Here is a 19,604-nt window from a genome sequence, read left to right on the forward strand (position 1 = left end):
GTTTTGGTAATTGAAAGGTTTTGCTGAATATGTAGAGTACATGGTTTTTACCATGTATAAATTATTACTTTAGTATAGAATAAATATCATACCAAGACACAAGCATTAAGTTATTTCTATGAGCATTTATTATATATTTTGGAATTGTGCTGCACACTGCAATAATTTACATGTTATATACAAGAATGAGCCAAGATACTGAATCCACATACAAAGGCTTTTTAAAGTAGATACCCAGATTTGAACATGCTCTACATCTTCTGTATCATCACCTGAAATTTACCTGCAGGAAAAGCAGAGTCAGATCACATTATTACCATTAGAATTATTTCTCCAAGTAATTATTTTCTTGTAAAATTTTGTTCAAAGAAATAATTAATTGAGCCATTATTTAAATTTAGCATTTAAATTTCAGTTCCGCGCTGAACAGCTTCTCTCTTTTCTTTTTGTCTGTAAGTTGACTGTGTCCCACACCACAGAAGTTTTGTCAGCTAAACCTAAAATTTGTGCTAAGTCTGTGGAAACTTTTAATTGAGCAGCATATGTAGTTACAATGGTCTTTACTTACTAACATCCTTAATGAGTCCTATAGAGAAAGAGCTTGTGCAAATAACCTTCTGGACACACATCCTTACACATTTGATGCTTCTAAATTTAAATACAACTTTTTAGTTTTACTTTTCACTCAACATCATGGAGGCTTATCCTCTACCAGTATTTTCTAAATACTAAAGGATATAGGAACAAGCCATATCCTGAAGTTCACATGGACTCCTATGGCCCAGCAGCTTCAAACAAATCCCACCTTGAAAAATGCTTATAACAGCAACACAAAGTCAGGAAAGTTACCAAGTGAGCTAATAATTGAATACTCCAAGTACTACTTACATGCTGGCATTGATGAAACTTCAGCTGTTACAATACTCTTTATTCCCAGATTTGATAGGCCTCCTCTGATTAGTCCACAGGTGAATGCTAAATACTGAATAAAAAGTTGCACTTCAAATGAGTGTCAACAGTGAAGCTTGTTGATAAAGATGGAAAACAAGTACTCAAGCACACAATACTTGGACAACAGAAAACCATGGAGGTTTTGAGAGACTTTGTCAGGTCTCTAATAGATGAAAGCTCCAATATTTGGTAGAGTGGAGCTCACTACATAGATTGTTCTCATTATTTTGTATTTTGAGTCATCTTCTCTTTCCATTCAACCTGTAGGAACTTGATATCCTTAAAACAATTATTCCCAAGACTTGGCTGAAATTAGCAACTGGTACTGAAGTCAACAAAGGACAAACAGTCCAAGACAGCATTCTTGTGCAGGCCATACCTTAGAATACAAACACGTGCAGATATTTAAAATGTGTGTTGCAAAATAGAAGAAACATTTCACCAAACACAAAAAAAAAATAATCCCAAGGACACAGCCAGTTGGGAGGACTAAGATCAAGAATTAAGAAACCATAAAATAGATCTGAATGCCCCATTTTTTAATCCACCTGAGCCAAAGTGCTCTATGATAGGTTTTGCAGAGGGACTGATTTTACCTGAACAATTACCATAACTCAGCATCTGCACTCAAAACTATTTTTAATTGGTGGAAGATCTTTCTGAACATTCACATCATCTCAGAACCTTGTTTTATGTAACAAATAGCATCTTCCACATGTGTTCTGGGAATTTTAAAGAAAGTTTCTGAAGACATACTTCCTGAAGAGAAAGAATCTGTGTGACAGTAGCAGGTAGTGGCAGACAAGCACTTGCACCATGAAGTAACTCAAATATAACAGCAGCAAGTTTCACAATAACCAAGACCATTTTCTGAACTATAAATCAAATCCACTCTTCTAAAACAGGGTGCCTTTCTAAGAAGCACACAGGTTCTGAAGGCAGATCTTTAGGTGCCCTTCAGAAGAGTTTGTATCCATTTAATTACAAAATGTAAAGTTATTAACAGATAGGTAATGGAGATGAAACTGGCAGACCCTCCTCCGCACAGAATCAAAGGGTACCTTTGGTGCATGTTCTAAATACTGCTTTCCTGCAGACATTTGCGTCAAGAGACGGAATTTATTGTCTTGAAGGACGTAAATACCCTGTTTAAAAAGAAAAAATTGAGGGTTTTAGTTAAATGCGCAGTAATATAAAACCCACATTTTCTGTGGATTTGATTTGTAGATAAAATATATATGATCTCAGGCTGAAAAATAAAATTGTAGATTAAGACATAAGTGATTTAAGTTTAGATTGTATTATTTACTTACTTACTTAAGGAATATCAAAAGATAATTTTCTTAATTGTGAGTATACCAAAAAAAACCTCTAGATAATAATATGATCAGTTACCTCTAAAAAATGTTTATGTACATTCCTTCTAGAAAGTCTTTGGTAATATATCAAATGCATACTGATTTTTACATTCAAATATCCATCTTCACAGGGTTTTGCACATCTCTATTCTTATTCTCAAATTCAGTGGGAATTATTTTCTTAATAGCAGTACAGGCAACTACACCTAGCAGACAATCAAAGTTAAAGTCTGGTGTTTTCTACAATACAATTTAGTGCAACAATATGCATCTTAAGTATAAACACAGTATGGCTTTAGCTACACCTGCCATGTTAATTTCCTTGCTACTGACTGTGCTACTCCAGAATTTCCTAACACTTGAACTTAAATTAAGGCTGCATATACAATTAAGACCCTGAAGCTCAATACTGCAGCTTTTTTGATTTTAAACCCCAGATTTCTAAAGTAATAATTATCTCTTATTACTTGATAAGTCACTGAAAAATATTTTATTTGGCACAATCCTAGTACAAATTCTCTTCTTCCTAATTTGACACAACAGGGAAATGGCCATAAGGAAACCAAGTGATTCAATTAGGAAAAAGATTTTTTACTCTAGTAAAATGGCTCCTTAAGTTATTTTGGTCTGGCTTTCAGAACTGTGGCTGTTGATACAGGAAAGCACATGGATACAGCACAATGTCACCAACATGCAAATCTGAGAACTTTCTCCACTGTTTCTTATACAAGTATTTTCAATAGACTACAACTGTCTCAACTGCTGAAAGCTCTCAACATTCTTTAAACTAAAAAAATCACTTCGCTGCAGCTATTTTATTTAAATAGGTGTTTAGACAATAACATCACTTTTTCACTATTTTTACTAACATTTATTAAGAGACAGATTAAAAAGTTCTTGTTTAAATGCTAATCAACTGTAATCATTACTGTCCTTTCTGTCACACTGCAACAGTGCTTATGAAATTCAAACCATTTAGTCTTTTCAAACAGGGTGGCAATAAAAACATCATAGGCAATTTTTAAATTGTACTCTAAAGCTACATGATAATATGAATATTGAAAAACAAGCTTTTTAAACAAAACAAATACGGAACATTTTGAATTTCTTATCTGGTGATTAGTTTTAGACCAAGAAAAATAAAAAATGCACTAGCAACTCAAAACTCTCACCACCTTTCTAAGTTAAATTTAAATCTACAGCATTAGTACCTGGTGATTAGTCCTTAGGTTATCTATTTGTTTTTTGAATACCGTTGTCCAAAAGTCTTTGCAAATGAACTTCATAATATCTAATTCATCCTTGAATCTGGCAGTGTCTTTTGTAAACCTAAGAGAAAAGTGAGAAATATATCAATAATGATGGCACACATAACCTGACCAATTAAACATAGAAATATTTTTAATGGTACTATACAACATAATTTTTAAAGTTATTATAGAAATTAGTTTTCCAACCATTGCACAGTATCATTGTAGCTTCACTGTCCGTTCATCAAGTACTTTAGTTTAAGAGCAACACAGTGTTATCTTAGCATCTGCAATATGATAGCACAACAAATAGTTTTAATTCCATTATTATCAAACATAGTTGACATACAGAAAGGTGGAAAGTGCTCCATCAGTTTTATCTTCAAAACAGTAACTAAATAGAAGATAAATAAAATGCTCACATCTATACTACTTCTTGAAAGGTGTCCTTCAATTAGGCAACAGAGCTCTAACATAGGCCCAAGTATATAAAACTTGTTCCCGTTTCTCAGAAGGAACTTCTTTCTCTTGCTTATTTCAGATCCTCATGAAGGTGTTTATCTGGCACTAAAGGCCCACTTTATTCAACAAAAGCATGATTCAGAAACCCAGGAGTCTGCACACGACCTCGGACGGAGGGCGCTGGAGTGCCACCGCCCGTCCCCAGAGGGCCAGAGCTGCTCAGCCGTGGAGTCGCAAGGGCTGAGGGCACTTTACAAAAATGAAATACAGTGAGGACCAATCACAAAATTATGCTCAAGAAGTAAATCAGAAAAAGAATGAAGTCACAAAACGTACCAGAAGCAGGAAACATGCAAAAGTCTACACAAAGTAGAATTATAGATAATTTTAAGTATTAAAAGTAACCGTGTACCCTGACTCGGTCTTCATGACGGGAAGCACTAGGAAAACAACACACTCCAAAACCGTCCCGTGATACACAAACACAGGTCCTCACAAGAATGAAATACGAAAAGAGGAGACGCCAGAATGACTGATGGTAAGAGGAACGCACTCTCCGTCCAGCCAAACCAGCGCACCTTGCCCGGGCAGGTGTGCTCTGCCGGCGCGGTGAAAGCCCCGAGAACGAGCAGCGGCTGCCAGGGCCCGCCGGGACTGGACTCACCTCTCGATGAGCCCCTGCCCGACGCGGAAGCCCATGCTCTCCAGCTTGGTGGTGCAGCGCCCGTTCTCCTGCAAGACACAAGGGCCCGGCCACAGCGTCAGCCCCGGCCGCTGCCGGCCGGCCCCGGGGCGGCCCCGGCCCCACTCACCCCTTCGCCCTGCTCGGCGGCGCGGTACAGCCCCGCCACCATCTCGCTGTGCAACAGCAGGAACAGCGCCTCGTCCGCCATCGCCGGGGCCGCCGCCCCTTCCGGGCGGGCCCGGACACCCGCGGGAGATCCCGGCCGAGGCCCAGCAGTACCGGCCGGGCCGGGGAAGCTCTAGGAAAGCGGCTCTCAGGTTAAGGCTCTGTAGAGTCCGCGGACTCGGGCGCCGCCGGCAGCGCAGAGTCCTGAGCGAGGGTCGGGGATCAAACGCGCCCCTCAGCCCACCCTACTGCTGGAGGCAGGCGGGGCGTGCGTGTGTCACTGCCTCCGAGAGAGCGCCCGTGCGCCGGGAGCCGCAGAGCGACGTCGGCTGCAGCTGGGGAAGAGCGTGGTTTAACGCCTCGCCGCCGCCCCGGGCGCCATGCCTGACGCCCAGCGCCGAGCTGCCCTGCCACGCTCTCCGGGGGGATGTGAGGGCAGCAGCGGCCCCGTCAGGCCTCTACCACAGCCAGCGCTAATTAACGGCCCCGTCTATTGGCTCGCCGGGCACAGGCGCCTCTGGTAGCTCAGCGCTGATTGGCTCTCTCCCGAGTCCCGAGCATGCCGGCTCCTCGGCCTCATAGAGGAAAGCAGGATGTGTCCTGGGCGGGTGGGAACAAGCGGCCCCGAAGTGGTTTTCTGATTGGGCTACGAAGAAATGACGCTTGAGTTCTTATTAGCTCTGTGTCGTGTCACTCCGGCCGCCCCCTTCATTGATTCGTCGAGCTAGCAGGCAGAGCGTCCCTCTAGTTGGGCGGCCGAGATGCCAGTCTGCCTCTGGGCTCTGTGATTGGTGACCGCTTTTGACGAGCCACCCTGGCGGGCGTGCCCCTTCCTCTCGTGCCCGGTGATTGGCGGTCAGACGGGGCCAGCGGGGTGCGATTGGCTGCGCCGTCCGGGCCCGCGGCCGCCGGAGTGGGCGGGGCCTGTCCCCCCTGTTTCCCAGCGCTGCCTCGCGCGGGGCCCGGCCAGGCCGCGCGGCGGGCGGGATGGCGGTGGCGGTGCGTGCGCTGCAGGAGCAGCTGGAGAAAGCCAAGGAAAGCCTCAAGCACGTGGACGAGAATATCCGCAAGCTCACGGGCCGGGACCCCAATGATGTGAGGTGAGCCAGGCGGGGAGCGCCCGGCGCGCCGCTGTCCCGCCAAGGAAAGGCCGGGCGGCGGGGGGGGCGCGCGTCGGGCCTGCAGGGCGGGCGGCGCGGAGCCGGCCGCGGATCCCCGCGTCCCTGTGCGGGCCGTGCCCGCCCCGCTGGTGCGGCGATGGGGCAGCTCTGGCCCGCGGGGGCGGGGCACGGCCGCGGGGCGCAGGACGGAACGGCCGCAGGCCCGTTGGGCCGGGCGGGCAGCACTAACAGCGCTCGCTGTCTCTTGCAGGCCCCCCCAAAACAGGCTGCTAGCCCTCGCAGGCCCCGGTGGAGGTAGAGGCCGTGGGAGTTTATTGCTAAGGTAAGTAGGCGCAGGAAGGCAGCGGAGTTTCATCCATCCCTTCCCTGGCAGTGGTTCGTGCCATCGCGCTCAGTGTCGTGCGTTCCTCGTTTACCTCCGCTCGCTGCGGTACTGTTTGAATGAGCGCCAGAGCTGCCCTACCGGGCCTTGGTGGTTAAGTTTAAAACAGCTCTTCATTTTGAGTTGCAACAAGTCTAAATGGGTGGCTTTCCCCGACCTTCTCAGCTGTTACATTGAAAAATAAGGGGAAACGTCAAAATGAAGGGTGATATTGTGTGGTGGCTGGGACCTTGTCTTTGAAATCGTTCAAAATCAGTCTCTTGCGGATGTAAAAACTGGTAGGTGTTTTAGGAGGGATTTTAAAACACATGTGGATAAAGCCACATCCTGAAAATTACTGCAGATAAGATTATTTGAACACAATGGGATGCTTGTTTCAGTGTACCTACTCAGTTCAATAAGTGCAGAAATTCAAGGTGAAATTAGATGCAACATGTTTAAACATTTCACTGCAGTGCTAACAGTAAATGGTGATAAAACTGAGTAAAATAATTGTGACTATAAAGCAAAATTATAGTTCAATTATGCAGACTTGAAGTGGTCTAGGGATTAACCTAACTTGTTCTAAGACCACAAGTGTTTTCTTTCTAGGCGTGGATTCTCGGATAGTGGAGGAGGACCCCCAGCCAAACAGAGGGATCTTGAAGGTGCATCCAGTAGGTGAGTGCAAAAACTAATGCAGCCAACTTGATTTTCTGAATGAGAATTTGTAACAATAAACAAAAAACTGGTAATAACTGGGGACTTTCACTGTCTTCTTTGGAGATTACTTATTGAAGACTTGTTGGGAATAATTTGGGTGACAGCAAATCACTCCATGAAATTTCTTTCTACCTTAGAGCAATGTAAAGATGGTAGCAATAATATAAAGATATAGGAATACAAAGGTATATGTATTTTTTTGGTTTTATTTGGCGTACAGTCTGCTATATTACATTCTTCTTAGTTGTGACATTTGTTTGCAGCGAACACAAATTTCATTATGACTGAGACCTGTTCAATAAATTGAATACAGGCAATCTGACAATGGACTCGGGTTTTGAACTTTCACATCTGGTTGCAAATCCATCAGATGTGAGTGATAATTGTGAGTTTAAGTGCTGTGCACACTTAATGTGCAGTGGTAGTTCTCAACCAAAGCAAAGCTTGCTTTGGAATTTTTGAGTTAGCGGAAAATGAAGCTGGGAAACAGGAAAGTGCTGTGCCACAAATCTGAAAAGGAAAGCTTTAATTATTTATTTTAGGATTTCTTTGATTTAAATTATTTATTTTAAGTTGTTCTTTGTTAAAGCCTTAGTTCATACATGTTTCAAGTGCTAATCCATCTGCCTCTCTCCCATTTGGTAGGTAACTTGAACGACATTTCCTGTTTAAGAAATTATACCAACCTTTCCATCTCAATGCATTTAAATCTGTCTAGTGAGCCCTTTATACCAGTAGCCATTTTAGAGGTTTCTGGAAATGCACAAACATTTAAAAGAATAAATTCCAAATGTATTTTTTGAAGTTAAATATGGTATTTGTGGATTCTTCTGTTTTTATTACTCTGCAAGTTGTATTAAAATTTAAACTGTTCTGTCTCACTGATTTTCATCAACAATAGATTCTTTCTGTAAAATATTACTTACTGGCTGTTGGAACAGTGGGGAGATTTTCACCCAAGTGTTGGTTCTTCTGACTAGACACACTTTTGTTTTTCTCATGCTGGAAGGGATTCTCTCCTAAATAATCATTCTCTAATGACCACTGGCTTTCTTCCTCAGGCTGGGTGGAGAACGTCGGACAAGAAGAGAATCACGCCAAGAAAGCGACGCAGAGGATGATGATATTAAAAAGGTAATGTATAGTAAATGGAGCTGTGCAAGAGGAAACCCACCTGCAGCAGGATGAACAAAGTAGTTTGTTTTTCTTTCTTGTAGCCAGCGTTGCCATCTTCTGTTGTTGCTACCTCCAAAGAGCGAACACGTCGAGACCTTATACAAGATCAAAATATGGATGAGAAAGGAAAACAAAGGTATGCAGAAATCTCTTTTACACTAACGTGCTACTTTTGAGTTCTAGAAAGTCATAGAAAGTAGCTTTAGATTTAAAAGATATTGCACACAAGCTGTTATGTGCCAAAGATTATGTTGAAGAGTTACCATTATGGTATAAAATTTAATTTTAAAAGTTAAATATGTCTCTGAAAATATTTCACAAGCAGCAATCTGTGCATTGTTCACATAACTGACATGGATTCTACTTTTCAGGCCACCTACAGGAGCAGGTTTGCTAGTGCTAGTGTTTTAACGTCATTTGAGTAAGACAGAAATATCTGTACTTTCATTGGTTGCTTAATGTCTTGGATTATTACAGCTGTCTTGGCTCATCATTTATTTTGTTGGTTGAAGTAGGATTTTGGGTATGGTTCCTCACTCCCTCTGCCTCTCTTTTTAAATGAACTAGTTCCATCATGTTTCTTTTCTCATACTACTTTGATTTCTTGTTGTGTGTACAGTCTTGCCTTCATTTCACCTGCTGCTTTTTAGATTCTTCCTATGTATATCTCATTTTTCCTATATTTTATTTTTCTCAGGGCTATTAGAATTCTAACTGAAATGCAGCTCTATTGGTAAGATGTATTGGAAAACCAAATTTGCAGCTGTGTTTGACCTCCTGGCCTCTGTCCATTTCAGAATGCAAGTCACCTGGTGCACTAGTAATTATACACCAAATAAACAGAAGAATTAGAACCAGAATAAGGAGCTATAGAAATCTTCTCTGATAAGTCCCCACAGATCAACTGGCACTTTGCTTATTTCTTTTAATTATAACCTCACTTAGTCTTCCTTTACTAGGTTCTAATTGTTTCCCATACAGGGAGACCTCAAAATTCTTACTGAACTTCCTAGAGCTTCAGGCACCAAAAGCTTGTTCCCTCAGAATTGTGGTTTTACTGCTTTTTAGTTCAGTAGTCCCCAGGGAGATGAGAACCAGTATTAGTCTCTATGAATTGTGGTGGAGGGAGCTTCTTTAAGAGGACACCATCCCCTGAACTCCTGATTTTGCTCAGTGTCTTCTGGGATGTCATTCATACACAAACTTTCAGTGCACTTTCAGTGATCTCTGGCTTTCAATTTTTATCTGTTCCTGTTTCTATTACTTAATATACTTTTACCTTTCCATGTGAGGTTTGGGCCACTGTAATAGAGTGGTACTTAGGGAAGACTAGTAGCATTTCCTTTCTCACTTTATCAGGTTCAAGGCAAATAAGAAAGTCTGCATCAGGTTTTAAAGACTTAATTTGGGATTGAATGAAAATAAATTGAAGGTGAAAATCAAGAAACTAGTTCTTGCTCCGAAGAAGGGAATTTGTTGAAGAATTTTACTTATTTTTCTCAAAACAACGCCTAATTGGATGAGAGCAGTTCTGTTTTCATCCCACAGTGCAGTGTCTCATTGTTGGGCAGCTCTGATAGATAAGTTTTCACTCCCCTGTGGCTCCATTTCTCCTTAGTCTAAGCAGATTGTGGAGAGGGGGAGTGTATGCTTTTTAGAAAACCCAGTTTGCTCCCTTATTGATAGCTCACACTGTATTTACTTGACTTTTTTCTTTCAGTACTCTCTGCTTTAAGATTTTTTTAAAAATCTTAGTGTTATTATTACTAAATGAAAAATGTTCAGGCTTCCAGTTTTGCCAGTGCTAGCTGTTCTGTGTTACACATAAGAGCTGTGTCTTACTCATAAGCAAAATGATATGTCACTGTAAATTATATCCTGGACTGTTGGCACAGTCAGTATGTCTTCTGTTGCTAATGGCCTTGGGTACTATTGGGCCTTTAAAAATAAGTATCCTTGAGATGGAAAGTTTCTCTGATTATTTATCTAAATAAAAATCTTTGTACTTGAACTGAATCTCAAATTTCTTTTTGTTATGGGTTTGGTTTTTTTCAGGAATCGACGTATATTTGGCTTGCTGATGGGCACTCTTCAAAAATTCAAACAGGAGTCCACAGTTGCTATTGCTACTGAGAGGGTACTTACTTTAAATTCTATCAGATTGTAAATAATAAAGCAAAATTGTTTGTTTAAGTTATTTCAAGTAAGAATGAAAGTTTCCCTACAGTGTAGGTTGCAGGTGCAGCAAATTGGTGAGATTGCATGTAGGTTTTTTTTGTCTCAACTCAGGGGAATGAGGGTGGGAGGCAGGAAAGGCATTCTTACCATGACCTTGTAACCCTGTTTCTCACCTTCGTGGAAACAAAAAGGCAGTGTTAAATGGAATTTAATCAGGTAACTATTTAAGAAATCATAGGCTGTTTCTGGAAATAATAGTGCAGTATTGATGAAGCGGTGCCTACCCTGGTGTGTTCCAGATGTTTAAATTATAACCAAGTATACAGAAATCTATATTATGCTATCTGTCTAGAAATCTCTTTTCTGTTCCAGTACAGATAACCTGAATTTCTGATGTAATAAATAAATGTGTGATTGTACTGAAGCAAAGCCTTTGCGTAGCTTAGTGATTACTTCAAAAAACTTGTATATGGGATGGTGGTAACTTTATTCCTTTTTAATTTGTGAAGGCTATGGTATTTGTTTACTGTTTCACTAAAGGAATTATTTAGTTAACACTAATAACCTTGAGATTAAAAACAATGTTTTAAAGTTCGCATTTCAGCAGTCCAGTTGAAACAGAAAGATTTAAACTTAAAATGTGTTCTGTATAATGACAGCAGAGCTGACTCACAGTGCTGGTATTGATTGCTTTCAGATGCAGTATTTGGGTGGTTTACCTACCTTGTCATGTGGCACATAAGACCAAAGTTCACTTTTGCCTGCTTGCATTAGAACAAAAAGCTTTTTATCAGGATGGTCTAGAAACATAGAGTCCCTGTCTAATTGTGTGAGTCCCTGTCTCTTTGTGTGTTTGCACAAAGAGACTTTGAAGAATTACTGCTCCTTACCAAATTTTTCTGAGTACCTATGGAGATCTTTTTTTTCATACATATACACTTGCTATAAATCAAAAGCAAGGCCTGAGGAGTTTTATAACACAGCTATTTTGTTGTCCAGGCAGTAAATTCTATATCTTTATGAACAGTTATTGTAGAATCTGAGCACATGGCAGTCTAGGGTGTACAAACAGCATTCCTGGATAGTAGTAATATATATAATTAGCAGTTAATATGCTGGAAGTGTTCACAATCTAATTTTTGTTGTCCTGCAGTCGTTCATTTGTTTCTGGAGGAATTTAGTTCTTTCTCTCCCAAGTGGGAAATTTACGTGATTTCCCTGATAGCTCAAATATTCCTTTTATTTTTCTGCCATTGGGGGAAAAAACCCAAGCTTATATTGAAAATGTAAGTCCAAACTGAAAGATGGTAAACCACACAGAAATTCATGGGGCCCCATAACTATATAGTTAAACCAACAAAATATTAGGTGCCAGCAAGCAGTGACACTCCTTTCTTTCATTAGCTGTAGTTTAGGAGGCATTTCCTAATGTGTTTTTAGGAATACCTTTAATGGTGTAAATAATTGAAGATTTTTAAGTGAATCAAACTAGAACACTTTCTCTTAATGTAGAGGGAAAAAAAAGATTTTATTTCATTTATTTTAGCAAAAGAGACGACAAGAAATTGAGCAGAAACTTGAAGTGCAGGCAGAGGAAGAGAGAAAGCAAGTAGAAAATGAGAGGCGAGAACTGTTTGAAGAAAGACGTGCTAAACAGACAGAGCTGCGGTTATTGGAGCAAAAGGTGGAGCTTGCTCAGTTGGTGAGTTTTTGTTTTGGTCTCGATCTTTCTCTTGTTTCAACTATTCTTGTGTATCTCAGCATTATTTTCTTTTATTTCTCAGCAAGAAGAATGGAATGAACATAATGCTAAAATAATTAAATACATAAGAACAAAGACAAAACCTCATTTATTCTACATACCTGGTAGAATGTGTCCTGCTACGCAGAAGCTGATGGACGAGTCACAGAAAAAGATGAATGGTAAGGGTCTTTGTAGTACAGAGGTCCATGTTCTTACCTCCCTTTGTTTGCCATACAAATTTATTTTAAGTCTATGCTTAAATACATGAATTTCATGCTTAAGACAAACTATATTCTTACACGGGTGTTCATCATAAGTGGAAATTACTCTTTCAGTGACTTATTTTTATATTGAATGGGATTTGATTCTCTTTCAAGAAGTCAAAAGATGCGTATGCAGAATTTCAGAGGTATGTGTTTTAAACAGTCCTTTATATTGGCTTTAGTACCCAGATGTATCCAAGTGCAGCAGCTTCATTTTTGAAAAGGCAGATTCTGTGAAGATGCAAGGAACTGCAGGTGTTTACAAAGCATTTGAGAAGTTCTTTCTTAAGCATACCATTAGAAATTTCTGATGATTTTTTTTACCTCAATGTGTGTTCATTTCTGTTTCACAGGATGACTATATTTTTCTTTTGGAGAACAATTTAAAATGCTCCGATTGATGGTAGTCTTACTGTTCTTCTTTTATTAAACTAAGAATGTATTGGTTTGGTTTTTTTCTTAGGTGCTTTTCTTTATCTTGTGGGGTTGAGGGGGTAAGAGAAGATAGCTCACCTGTCTGGATAGCCTACAGTAATTAAGCTTTCTTAATACCTATCTAGCTTTTTGCCTTTTTTTTTACTGTCTTTTGTTTGCCTTAGAAGTATAACCTTAATAGGTAAATACTGGGAAATTAAGGTGTTCTTTTGATATACTGTTGGTTGGTTTGATTTTAATGAGGTCAAAAAGTTTTTGTTAGCTTAGATTTAGGGCTTTGCTGTTCGAATACTCAGCTGAGCTTACTCTCCCCTGTGCTTTGTTTTCTTAAGGTAACTAGCAGTTTTTTCCATTGTGCATTAATGGCTTGCTACTTCAGAAAGGACAAGATTGCAGTATTTATAACTTGAACAGTTTGATAACTTACTAGCTCATAGTTAAAGGGTAAGTAGACTTCAGTGTCTGTAGATTATCTTAACTATTATTTATGCATTTATTCCCTAGCGCTCTTTGAAAGCAGGAGAAATGAATTTGCAGAGCAGATTAACAAAATGGAGGCCAGACCCAGAAGACAATCTGTGAAGGAAAAAGAACATCAGGAGGTGCAGAATGAAGAAAAGAAGGAAGAACAGAACAAGGAGCAGGAAGAGGGTAAGGTGGCTCAGCAGGTGGAAGAGATGGAGACAGGTAATCAGCACAATGATGTAGAAATGGAGGAGGTAGGGGAGGAAAAGGGAAAAATAGGTTCAGGTTCAGGGCATAGCGATGCAGAAAAAGAACAGGAAGAGGATGAGCAGAAACATGACATAGAGATGAAAGTAGAAGAGCCTACTGAGGTGAGGGAGAATGACAAGCAACAGGATGGTCAGCATGAGGAGGTCACAGTTATAAAAGAGGAAGGTGAAAACATTCAGCCTGTGGATAATGATCAGGATGTGGCTGAAATGAATGAGGCAGATAGTGTAGAACCCGTAGAAAATGAAAATGGCAAAGAAATAGAAGCAGAAACAGAGTGTGATGCTCAGCCAGAAAAAGTGTGTAATGTTCCTTCTCCCAAGAAGGAGAAAGGTATCAAAACAGAAAATAATGCTGAACTGGAAGAAACACAGGAGAAAACACCTGAAGCTCAGACAGAATCAGTGGCTGAGGCTCTATCTCAGCCGCAGTCTGTGCCCCTAGCACAATCACCTCAATTGTCTCAGTCCACTCAGGATACAGAGCCCCAGACAGACAAAGATGAAAATGCTGTGGTGTCTGTAAAGGTGGTTGAAGCCCAGGCAGAGCAGAATCAGACACCGAGTGCAGAAAGTAAGAGTAAGACTAGGAGTAGGAGCAGGGGTAGGGCAGGGAACAAAACTGGTCATACCCGTAGCAGCAGCAGCAGTAGCAGTAGCACTTCCAGCAGTACTACCAGTGCAAGTAGTTCCAGTACTGGCAGCAGTTCCAGTCGGAGCAGTTCCACCAGCAGCAGCACTACCAGTGGGAGTACGAGCAGGGACAGCAGCAGCAGCAGCTCGAGCAGTAGTGAGAGCAGGAGTCGGAGCCGAGGCAGGGGCCATAACAGAGATAGAAAGCGCAGGAGGAGCACAGACAGGAAGCGAAGGGATGCTTCAGGAGTAGATAGAAGTCACAAGTCCTCAAAAGGTGGTAGTAGAGATACTAAAAGCTCAAAGGATAAAAGTTCGAGGTCTGACAGAAAGAGATCTATATCAGAAAGTAGTCGGTCAGGCAAGAGAACTTCACGGAGTGAAAGAGACCGTAAATCAGACAGGAAAGACAAAAGGCGTTAACAGAAGAGACCAAGCTTCCCTAGCCTAATCTTTGCAGCAGAAGATTATTTGAGTGAAAGGATTCCTTGTAAGGAGGAAGAGAAGGCTGCCTTAAGAATTGCATGCTGTAAAAAATCTTTTGGAAAAATGCAGACTGTTTACCAGGCATTCTTGTACTTTTTACATAATTTTGTAAAAGGTTACTTACCAAAATTATGTGAAGTTCCTGAAAATGTAAAAATAAAAGATTAACACTCCTTTGCATCTTTTTTTTAAATATCCTGTACTCATTAAGATTCTCTGTATATTTTAATAGGTATACCTTTAAAGTAGATGTGATCATTTCTTCTGTATCATACACTTTTTTTTGTAGAAATAAATGTGCATTTTAAATAAATTGTTTCAGATGTCCTGTTGACAATTAAATTCCCCTTTTTAGATTATATGTAGGAAGGCAGCATTGCAGAAAATATAAAATTTTGCCTTTCCCCTCTATTCCTTGCAAGAATGAGCATTTTACGACCTAGTAAAGCAAATAATCTCTCCAGTGCTGGGTAGGAAGGCAAAGTAATTGATTTGGATCTGTACTTTTTGTTTTCTTCTGTAACTGCAGGCTCTTAGTCAATTCTGTCTATCTTCCAGTTTTATAAAAATTTCTTATCCATAGGCAAGCAGTAATTAAATGGGAGTGTTAACACTGGCCAAGGTAGCTCAAGTCCTCAAGTCTGGAAAACCACTCTTGCCTGCTTTCTGCAGGTGCTTTGGTAGTATTTACATCTATGTTCTAGATATAGATAATCTCTTCAATGATGATCCTTGTTTTGGTGGTCAGTGGAAGAAAGACTTCTGTTTGCTTCTTGACCAGGATTCCTTTTGTTTTAGTTGCAGACTAATCTTTGATCCCTTCATACCACTAGGAATAATTACATTGCAGTGTTGGAGTTACCTGGGACTACCTAATACTAATGTTGTGTGCGTGCAAGAATGCTTTCTGAATGTATTTAATAAACCTAAGGTGGTATAGTGTTATCTATGAAGGTGAATACTGTTTTTATATAATTTTGTATGGAAAACAATAACATCTGTTGCTTTGTTCTGTACATGTGCAAATAAATGTGGCTTTGTAGACTACTTAACTCTCTTGTTGCCTATGATCTTTTCTATTAACAGGTGTATTATCTTAGGCTTTCTACATTTAAAGTATGAATTGTAATTGCAGGTGGCTGTACCTTACAAGCTCTGTTTCCACAATTATTCTTAAAGCTTTTAAATGTCTATTAACTGACTATGAAACTGTAGTGCTCTAATCTATGTTGTCTTGACAGGAAGAGAATTGTGTTATCTGATACACCAAATCACAGACCAGGAAATCCTAGAAAGATTTCAATATGGAAGGACACATAAGCTGGCTTTAGTGTACGAAATGCCATGTCCACCCTGTTTTTCTGGAAGGTAGTTGCCCAGTTCTAGCTTGGAGGGTGTCAGTTTTCATCTGAACTCAACGCTAGTGACAGATTTATGTGTTCTGAAATGCCTGATGTCATGACTTCAAGAAATGTGTCTAGTAAGGAATAGAGTGCAGCACAAATAGGCAGTGGGAAAACACAGGCTTCCCCTTACTCAAGGACTTCAGATTCTTCAGTCCATTTGCTTCTTCAATATCTTATCTGCCTGTGTCTCTACAGCAGAGTAATTTTTATTCTTGTCAGTATTTTCCAACAATGTTTCCTTCAGGGAATCTTGTGGTTTAATGTGGTATCTTTTCTGAAGGACAAACAAAAGTTCAAATGCCTTATTGAAGATGTTAAACGATGTTCTACCAAAAAAAACCTTAATACTGACTAACTGAGCAAAATGTTACTGGTCTACATGTTTTGACTAATTTCAGGTTTCAGAATGCCTTTGGAAGCTATTGTAGTTTTTTCAATTAATTACACTTTTTTGGTAACATTGAATAATTGTAACATTTCTTATTTTGAGTTTGTGTGGTTCACTGCTGAAGTGCATTTACAGATTTAAATAGCTGGTACTGGAGTCAGTGTGCAAATCTGACCTCTTGTTTCAGAGCAACACATTAACAGGGTTTATGAAAACAATAGGACGGTGAGTCTGGTTGCTGAACTAAGGAGGACTGGATTGATCACATTGTTTTAGGTTATATTCCCAGCTGCAATGTATTTTTGACTGTGAAAATACAGGAGCTTTGTTGCTGCATAGGAAGCTGATGATGTTAATTGTTAATTTAATGTTTATTAGAAGAAACTTACTAACTGCCATTGTCAAGCAGTGCCATTAATTGTTAGCATTGCTAGATCTAAGCAGCTCAGTGTAATGTGAACATCAGTGTGTGATAACTTCAAAGTTTTCTAAAAGCTAAATATTCCAATGAATATTCCACTACAGAAATAGTGCAAGATGGTAATGTACTATTAGCACCATAAAGCGGTAGTGTGTCTAGTAATTGTTACATTTTCCTTCAAGGTCCCCTCCTCTTATCCTGAAACAATATCACAGCTGTGGATGGTAATGAGACCATGAAAATAGCTGACAACTTTAAGACATAATTTGATGGAACAGTTTGTATTTTCTATGTATTTAGTGCAGATAGCATAGGGGTAGGAAATGATTGAAACATTTTCTTATCCCTCCCCCACAATGGTGAGTGGAGATCAAATGAAAAAGGCCTTGTTCACTCTTCACTCAAGCAAAGTGGACAAAGGAACAGTAGTTTTTCCCTTTTCTAAGAATGAGGTAGAGATGCTTTATGTGAGCAGGGAATATACCATGTATGCTCTATGCCTGTCTTTTGAAGTGTTTCCATCATGTGCTCCCTTGTAGCTTTCAGTATAGTTTAAGAAGGCAGTTGGTGGTTTGGTTGTTTTAGAACCTCTGCACTATGCACTGACTCTGTACTATAATTTGCCGGGTTTTTCTTCAGTCCTGATGCATGGATAAGCCGGAATTCTCCAATAATGTGTTTTTCCACAGTGCTCCACTTGGAGTGCTTGTCAGAGTAGATGTTACACAGATTGTTCATTGAATATAAGCTGAAACATGACTTTGAATAAAAGGCATAATTCTTCAAATTTCTGTTCCTTGGAGTGATGTCTTTGTGTTTGGAACACCTTCTTTATATTTTATTCAAAGGAAACCTGAACATAATTTTTCTGCAGACAGTAGGTGTTAGAGAACTGAACAACCCCCCTCCAACAAAATTAATTTCAAAACCAGTAAATTTACAAATAGATTTCTGGAACATCTTTGATTCTCGGGAAAGTAATGGTCTTGTGATTAGGCCCCAGATATAAGATTCACGTTCAGCTGCTGATTTTATAGCAATTACTGTGGTACAACAGGGTAATCATACTCATTTAATGTATGTCAGAGATTTTCAAAATGAGTTGCCTGGTCAAAGAAGAATTTCTCTGAGAATATGTGTATTTATGATGGGATCAAATGCTGCAGCAGTGGTGCATTAGTATCATATAGAGATCTGTGTTATGGAGGATGTTCAGTCTTGGTTTTTTCTCCTGGTTCAGGCAATTTTTATTACATGACCGTATTCTCTTATATGGCAAAATGTGAGGTGTTCAAAGCTTGGAAATGTGTTCTCAAGATTCAACGTAATAAAAGTTGCAACTTCCATGATTTTTTTGAAACGCACTGTCAGTTGTCATGTTTGTAACTGTCTTTGTAACAGAGAAGTAACAGTGGCTTTTTCTTGCTACTTGTTATTCTGGTTGAAAAAGTTGGTTTGTGTCTGGATGATGAATGACTGTTACTGCTTAGATTTGTCTAACTGGAAGAGTGAATTAGTATTACTTCCTCTTACTTATTTCTTAAAAGATACTTGCTTAAAGAAACAAAATTTTGCTGACATGGCATTTTAAATGTAAAAGTCAATTTGTATTTTCATTCAAATATCCAAAGTCAAGAGAACTATATTGTTAAACGTGCTTTACCTATGGACTATAATCTTCCACATATTATGCAATATTCTACACTGTGAAACTGCATCCTTTGTGGAGCCCTTTGGTGCTACCAAAACAGTATAGCCACAGCTGTATATTCTGTTTAGTATGAAATAGATATTAGGATAACTTCTACCAACTTCTGACATGCTTTAGTCTTTATTATCAATGCAGATACTGAATAGTCTAGGAAATGTGACATCTTCACTTCTACAAAGCCATGTCTTAAATAAGCCATCCAGTGTTCCATACTCCTCAGATTATTTCAATTACTCCATTAATTCTGATTCTTCTTTGAATTCTAGTATGCCTTAAGAGATGTCTGCCTTTCTACTTCAGTAGTTACTGTTACTAAGGTGTTGTTGCAAATAAAAATAGTTCAGTTCTAATGAAAGATATTGGAAATAGATCTTTTTCATTATTGTTTTTTGGTTTTGCATGTGCAATAGTACTCATATTCATTGCTTCAGTTCTCCAACAGAAATTAACTGAAGTCTCACTCGATCTGCTATAAAGCTTTCAACTTTGTCCTTTGGAATCTAGCTATAATAAACTCCATGAATCTTTGACTTCAGTTCAAAGGTGATAAGAAGTCATGCTTGATAGCCTATGCTATGTATAGGATTTGCACCCAAAAGATTTACAAGTGAAGTTGCTAGAGGAACAAATAAGATAGAACAGAGATCAAGCAGGGTTTGTCAGTGCTTAAGCCTTGAAGAATGCTTATAGAGAATAAGCAACACAATGAGCAGTGCCCAGAATAACTTGAAAATTTCAAATGCAATTTTAACTGATTAGCTGAGATTTTTACCTCCACGTAAACATTTGGACTAAGTTTAGCATCTATATGAAACTGAAATCAGTGCCATTTTCAGAGGTATTTTCACAAATACAGTAATATTGTGCAGACCTCAAGGCGTGGGTCTGATTGTTCTCCCCCACAAACCTACTTAAGTACGTAAATTTAGATGTCAGAATACCTCACTTTTCTA

General features: G+C 39.6%; 2 protein-coding genes across 2 annotated transcripts; one reads left to right on the forward strand and one right to left on the reverse strand.

Annotated features, from left to right (window-relative positions):
• Positions 1–105: 105 nt before the first annotated feature.
• On the reverse strand, positions 106–5,430 carry TRAPPC6B (trafficking protein particle complex subunit 6B). Its single transcript, XM_059474281.1, has 6 exons — positions 4,834–5,430; positions 4,686–4,753; positions 3,521–3,638; positions 2,013–2,096; positions 889–982; positions 106–283 (listed from the first exon to the last, which is right to left on the reverse strand). The coding sequence occupies exons 1-6, from the start codon at positions 4,912–4,914 to the stop codon at positions 252–254; spliced, it is 477 nt and encodes a 158-aa protein (XP_059330264.1). The 5' UTR covers positions 4,915–5,430; the 3' UTR covers positions 106–251.
• A 373-nt stretch (positions 5,431–5,803) lies between these two features.
• Positions 5,804–15,777, forward strand: PNN (pinin, desmosome associated protein). The gene is made up of 9 exons (XM_059474039.1): positions 5,804–5,971; positions 6,243–6,314; positions 6,966–7,034; positions 8,138–8,210; positions 8,294–8,388; positions 10,308–10,389; positions 11,977–12,132; positions 12,215–12,353; positions 13,377–15,777. Exons 1-9 carry the CDS (start codon positions 5,859–5,861, stop codon positions 14,660–14,662), a joined length of 2,085 nt encoding a protein of 694 aa, XP_059330022.1. The 5' UTR covers positions 5,804–5,858; the 3' UTR covers positions 14,663–15,777.
• The last annotated feature ends 3,827 nt before the right edge of the window (positions 15,778–19,604 follow it).

Source organism: Ammospiza nelsoni, chromosome 6 (genome assembly GCF_027579445.1).
Source record: "Ammospiza nelsoni isolate bAmmNel1 chromosome 6, bAmmNel1.pri, whole genome shotgun sequence".
NCBI lineage: Eukaryota > Metazoa > Chordata > Aves > Passeriformes > Passerellidae > Ammospiza > Ammospiza nelsoni.

Coding starts and splice junctions, on each gene's coding strand:
- TRAPPC6B (XM_059474281.1), bottom strand. CDS start 4,914: ATGGCGGACGAGGCGCTGTTCCTGCTGTTGCACAGCGAGATGGTGGCG. Junction 3,639..4,685: donor GGGCAGGGGCTCATCGAGAG/GTGAGTCCAGTC, acceptor CTTTTCTCTTAG/GTTTACAAAAGACACTGCCA. Junction 983..2,012: donor ATTTAGAACATGCACCAAAG/GTACCCTTTGAT, acceptor CTTTTTATTCAG/TATTTAGCATTCACCTGTGG.
- PNN (XM_059474039.1), top strand. CDS start 5,859: ATGGCGGTGGCGGTGCGTGCGCTGCAGGAGCAGCTGGAGAAAGCCAAG. Junction 7,035..8,137: donor CTTGAAGGTGCATCCAGTAG/GTGAGTGCAAAA, acceptor TTTCTTCCTCAG/GCTGGGTGGAGAACGTCGGA. Junction 12,133..12,214: donor AGGTGGAGCTTGCTCAGTTG/GTGAGTTTTTGT, acceptor TTTATTTCTCAG/CAAGAAGAATGGAATGAACA.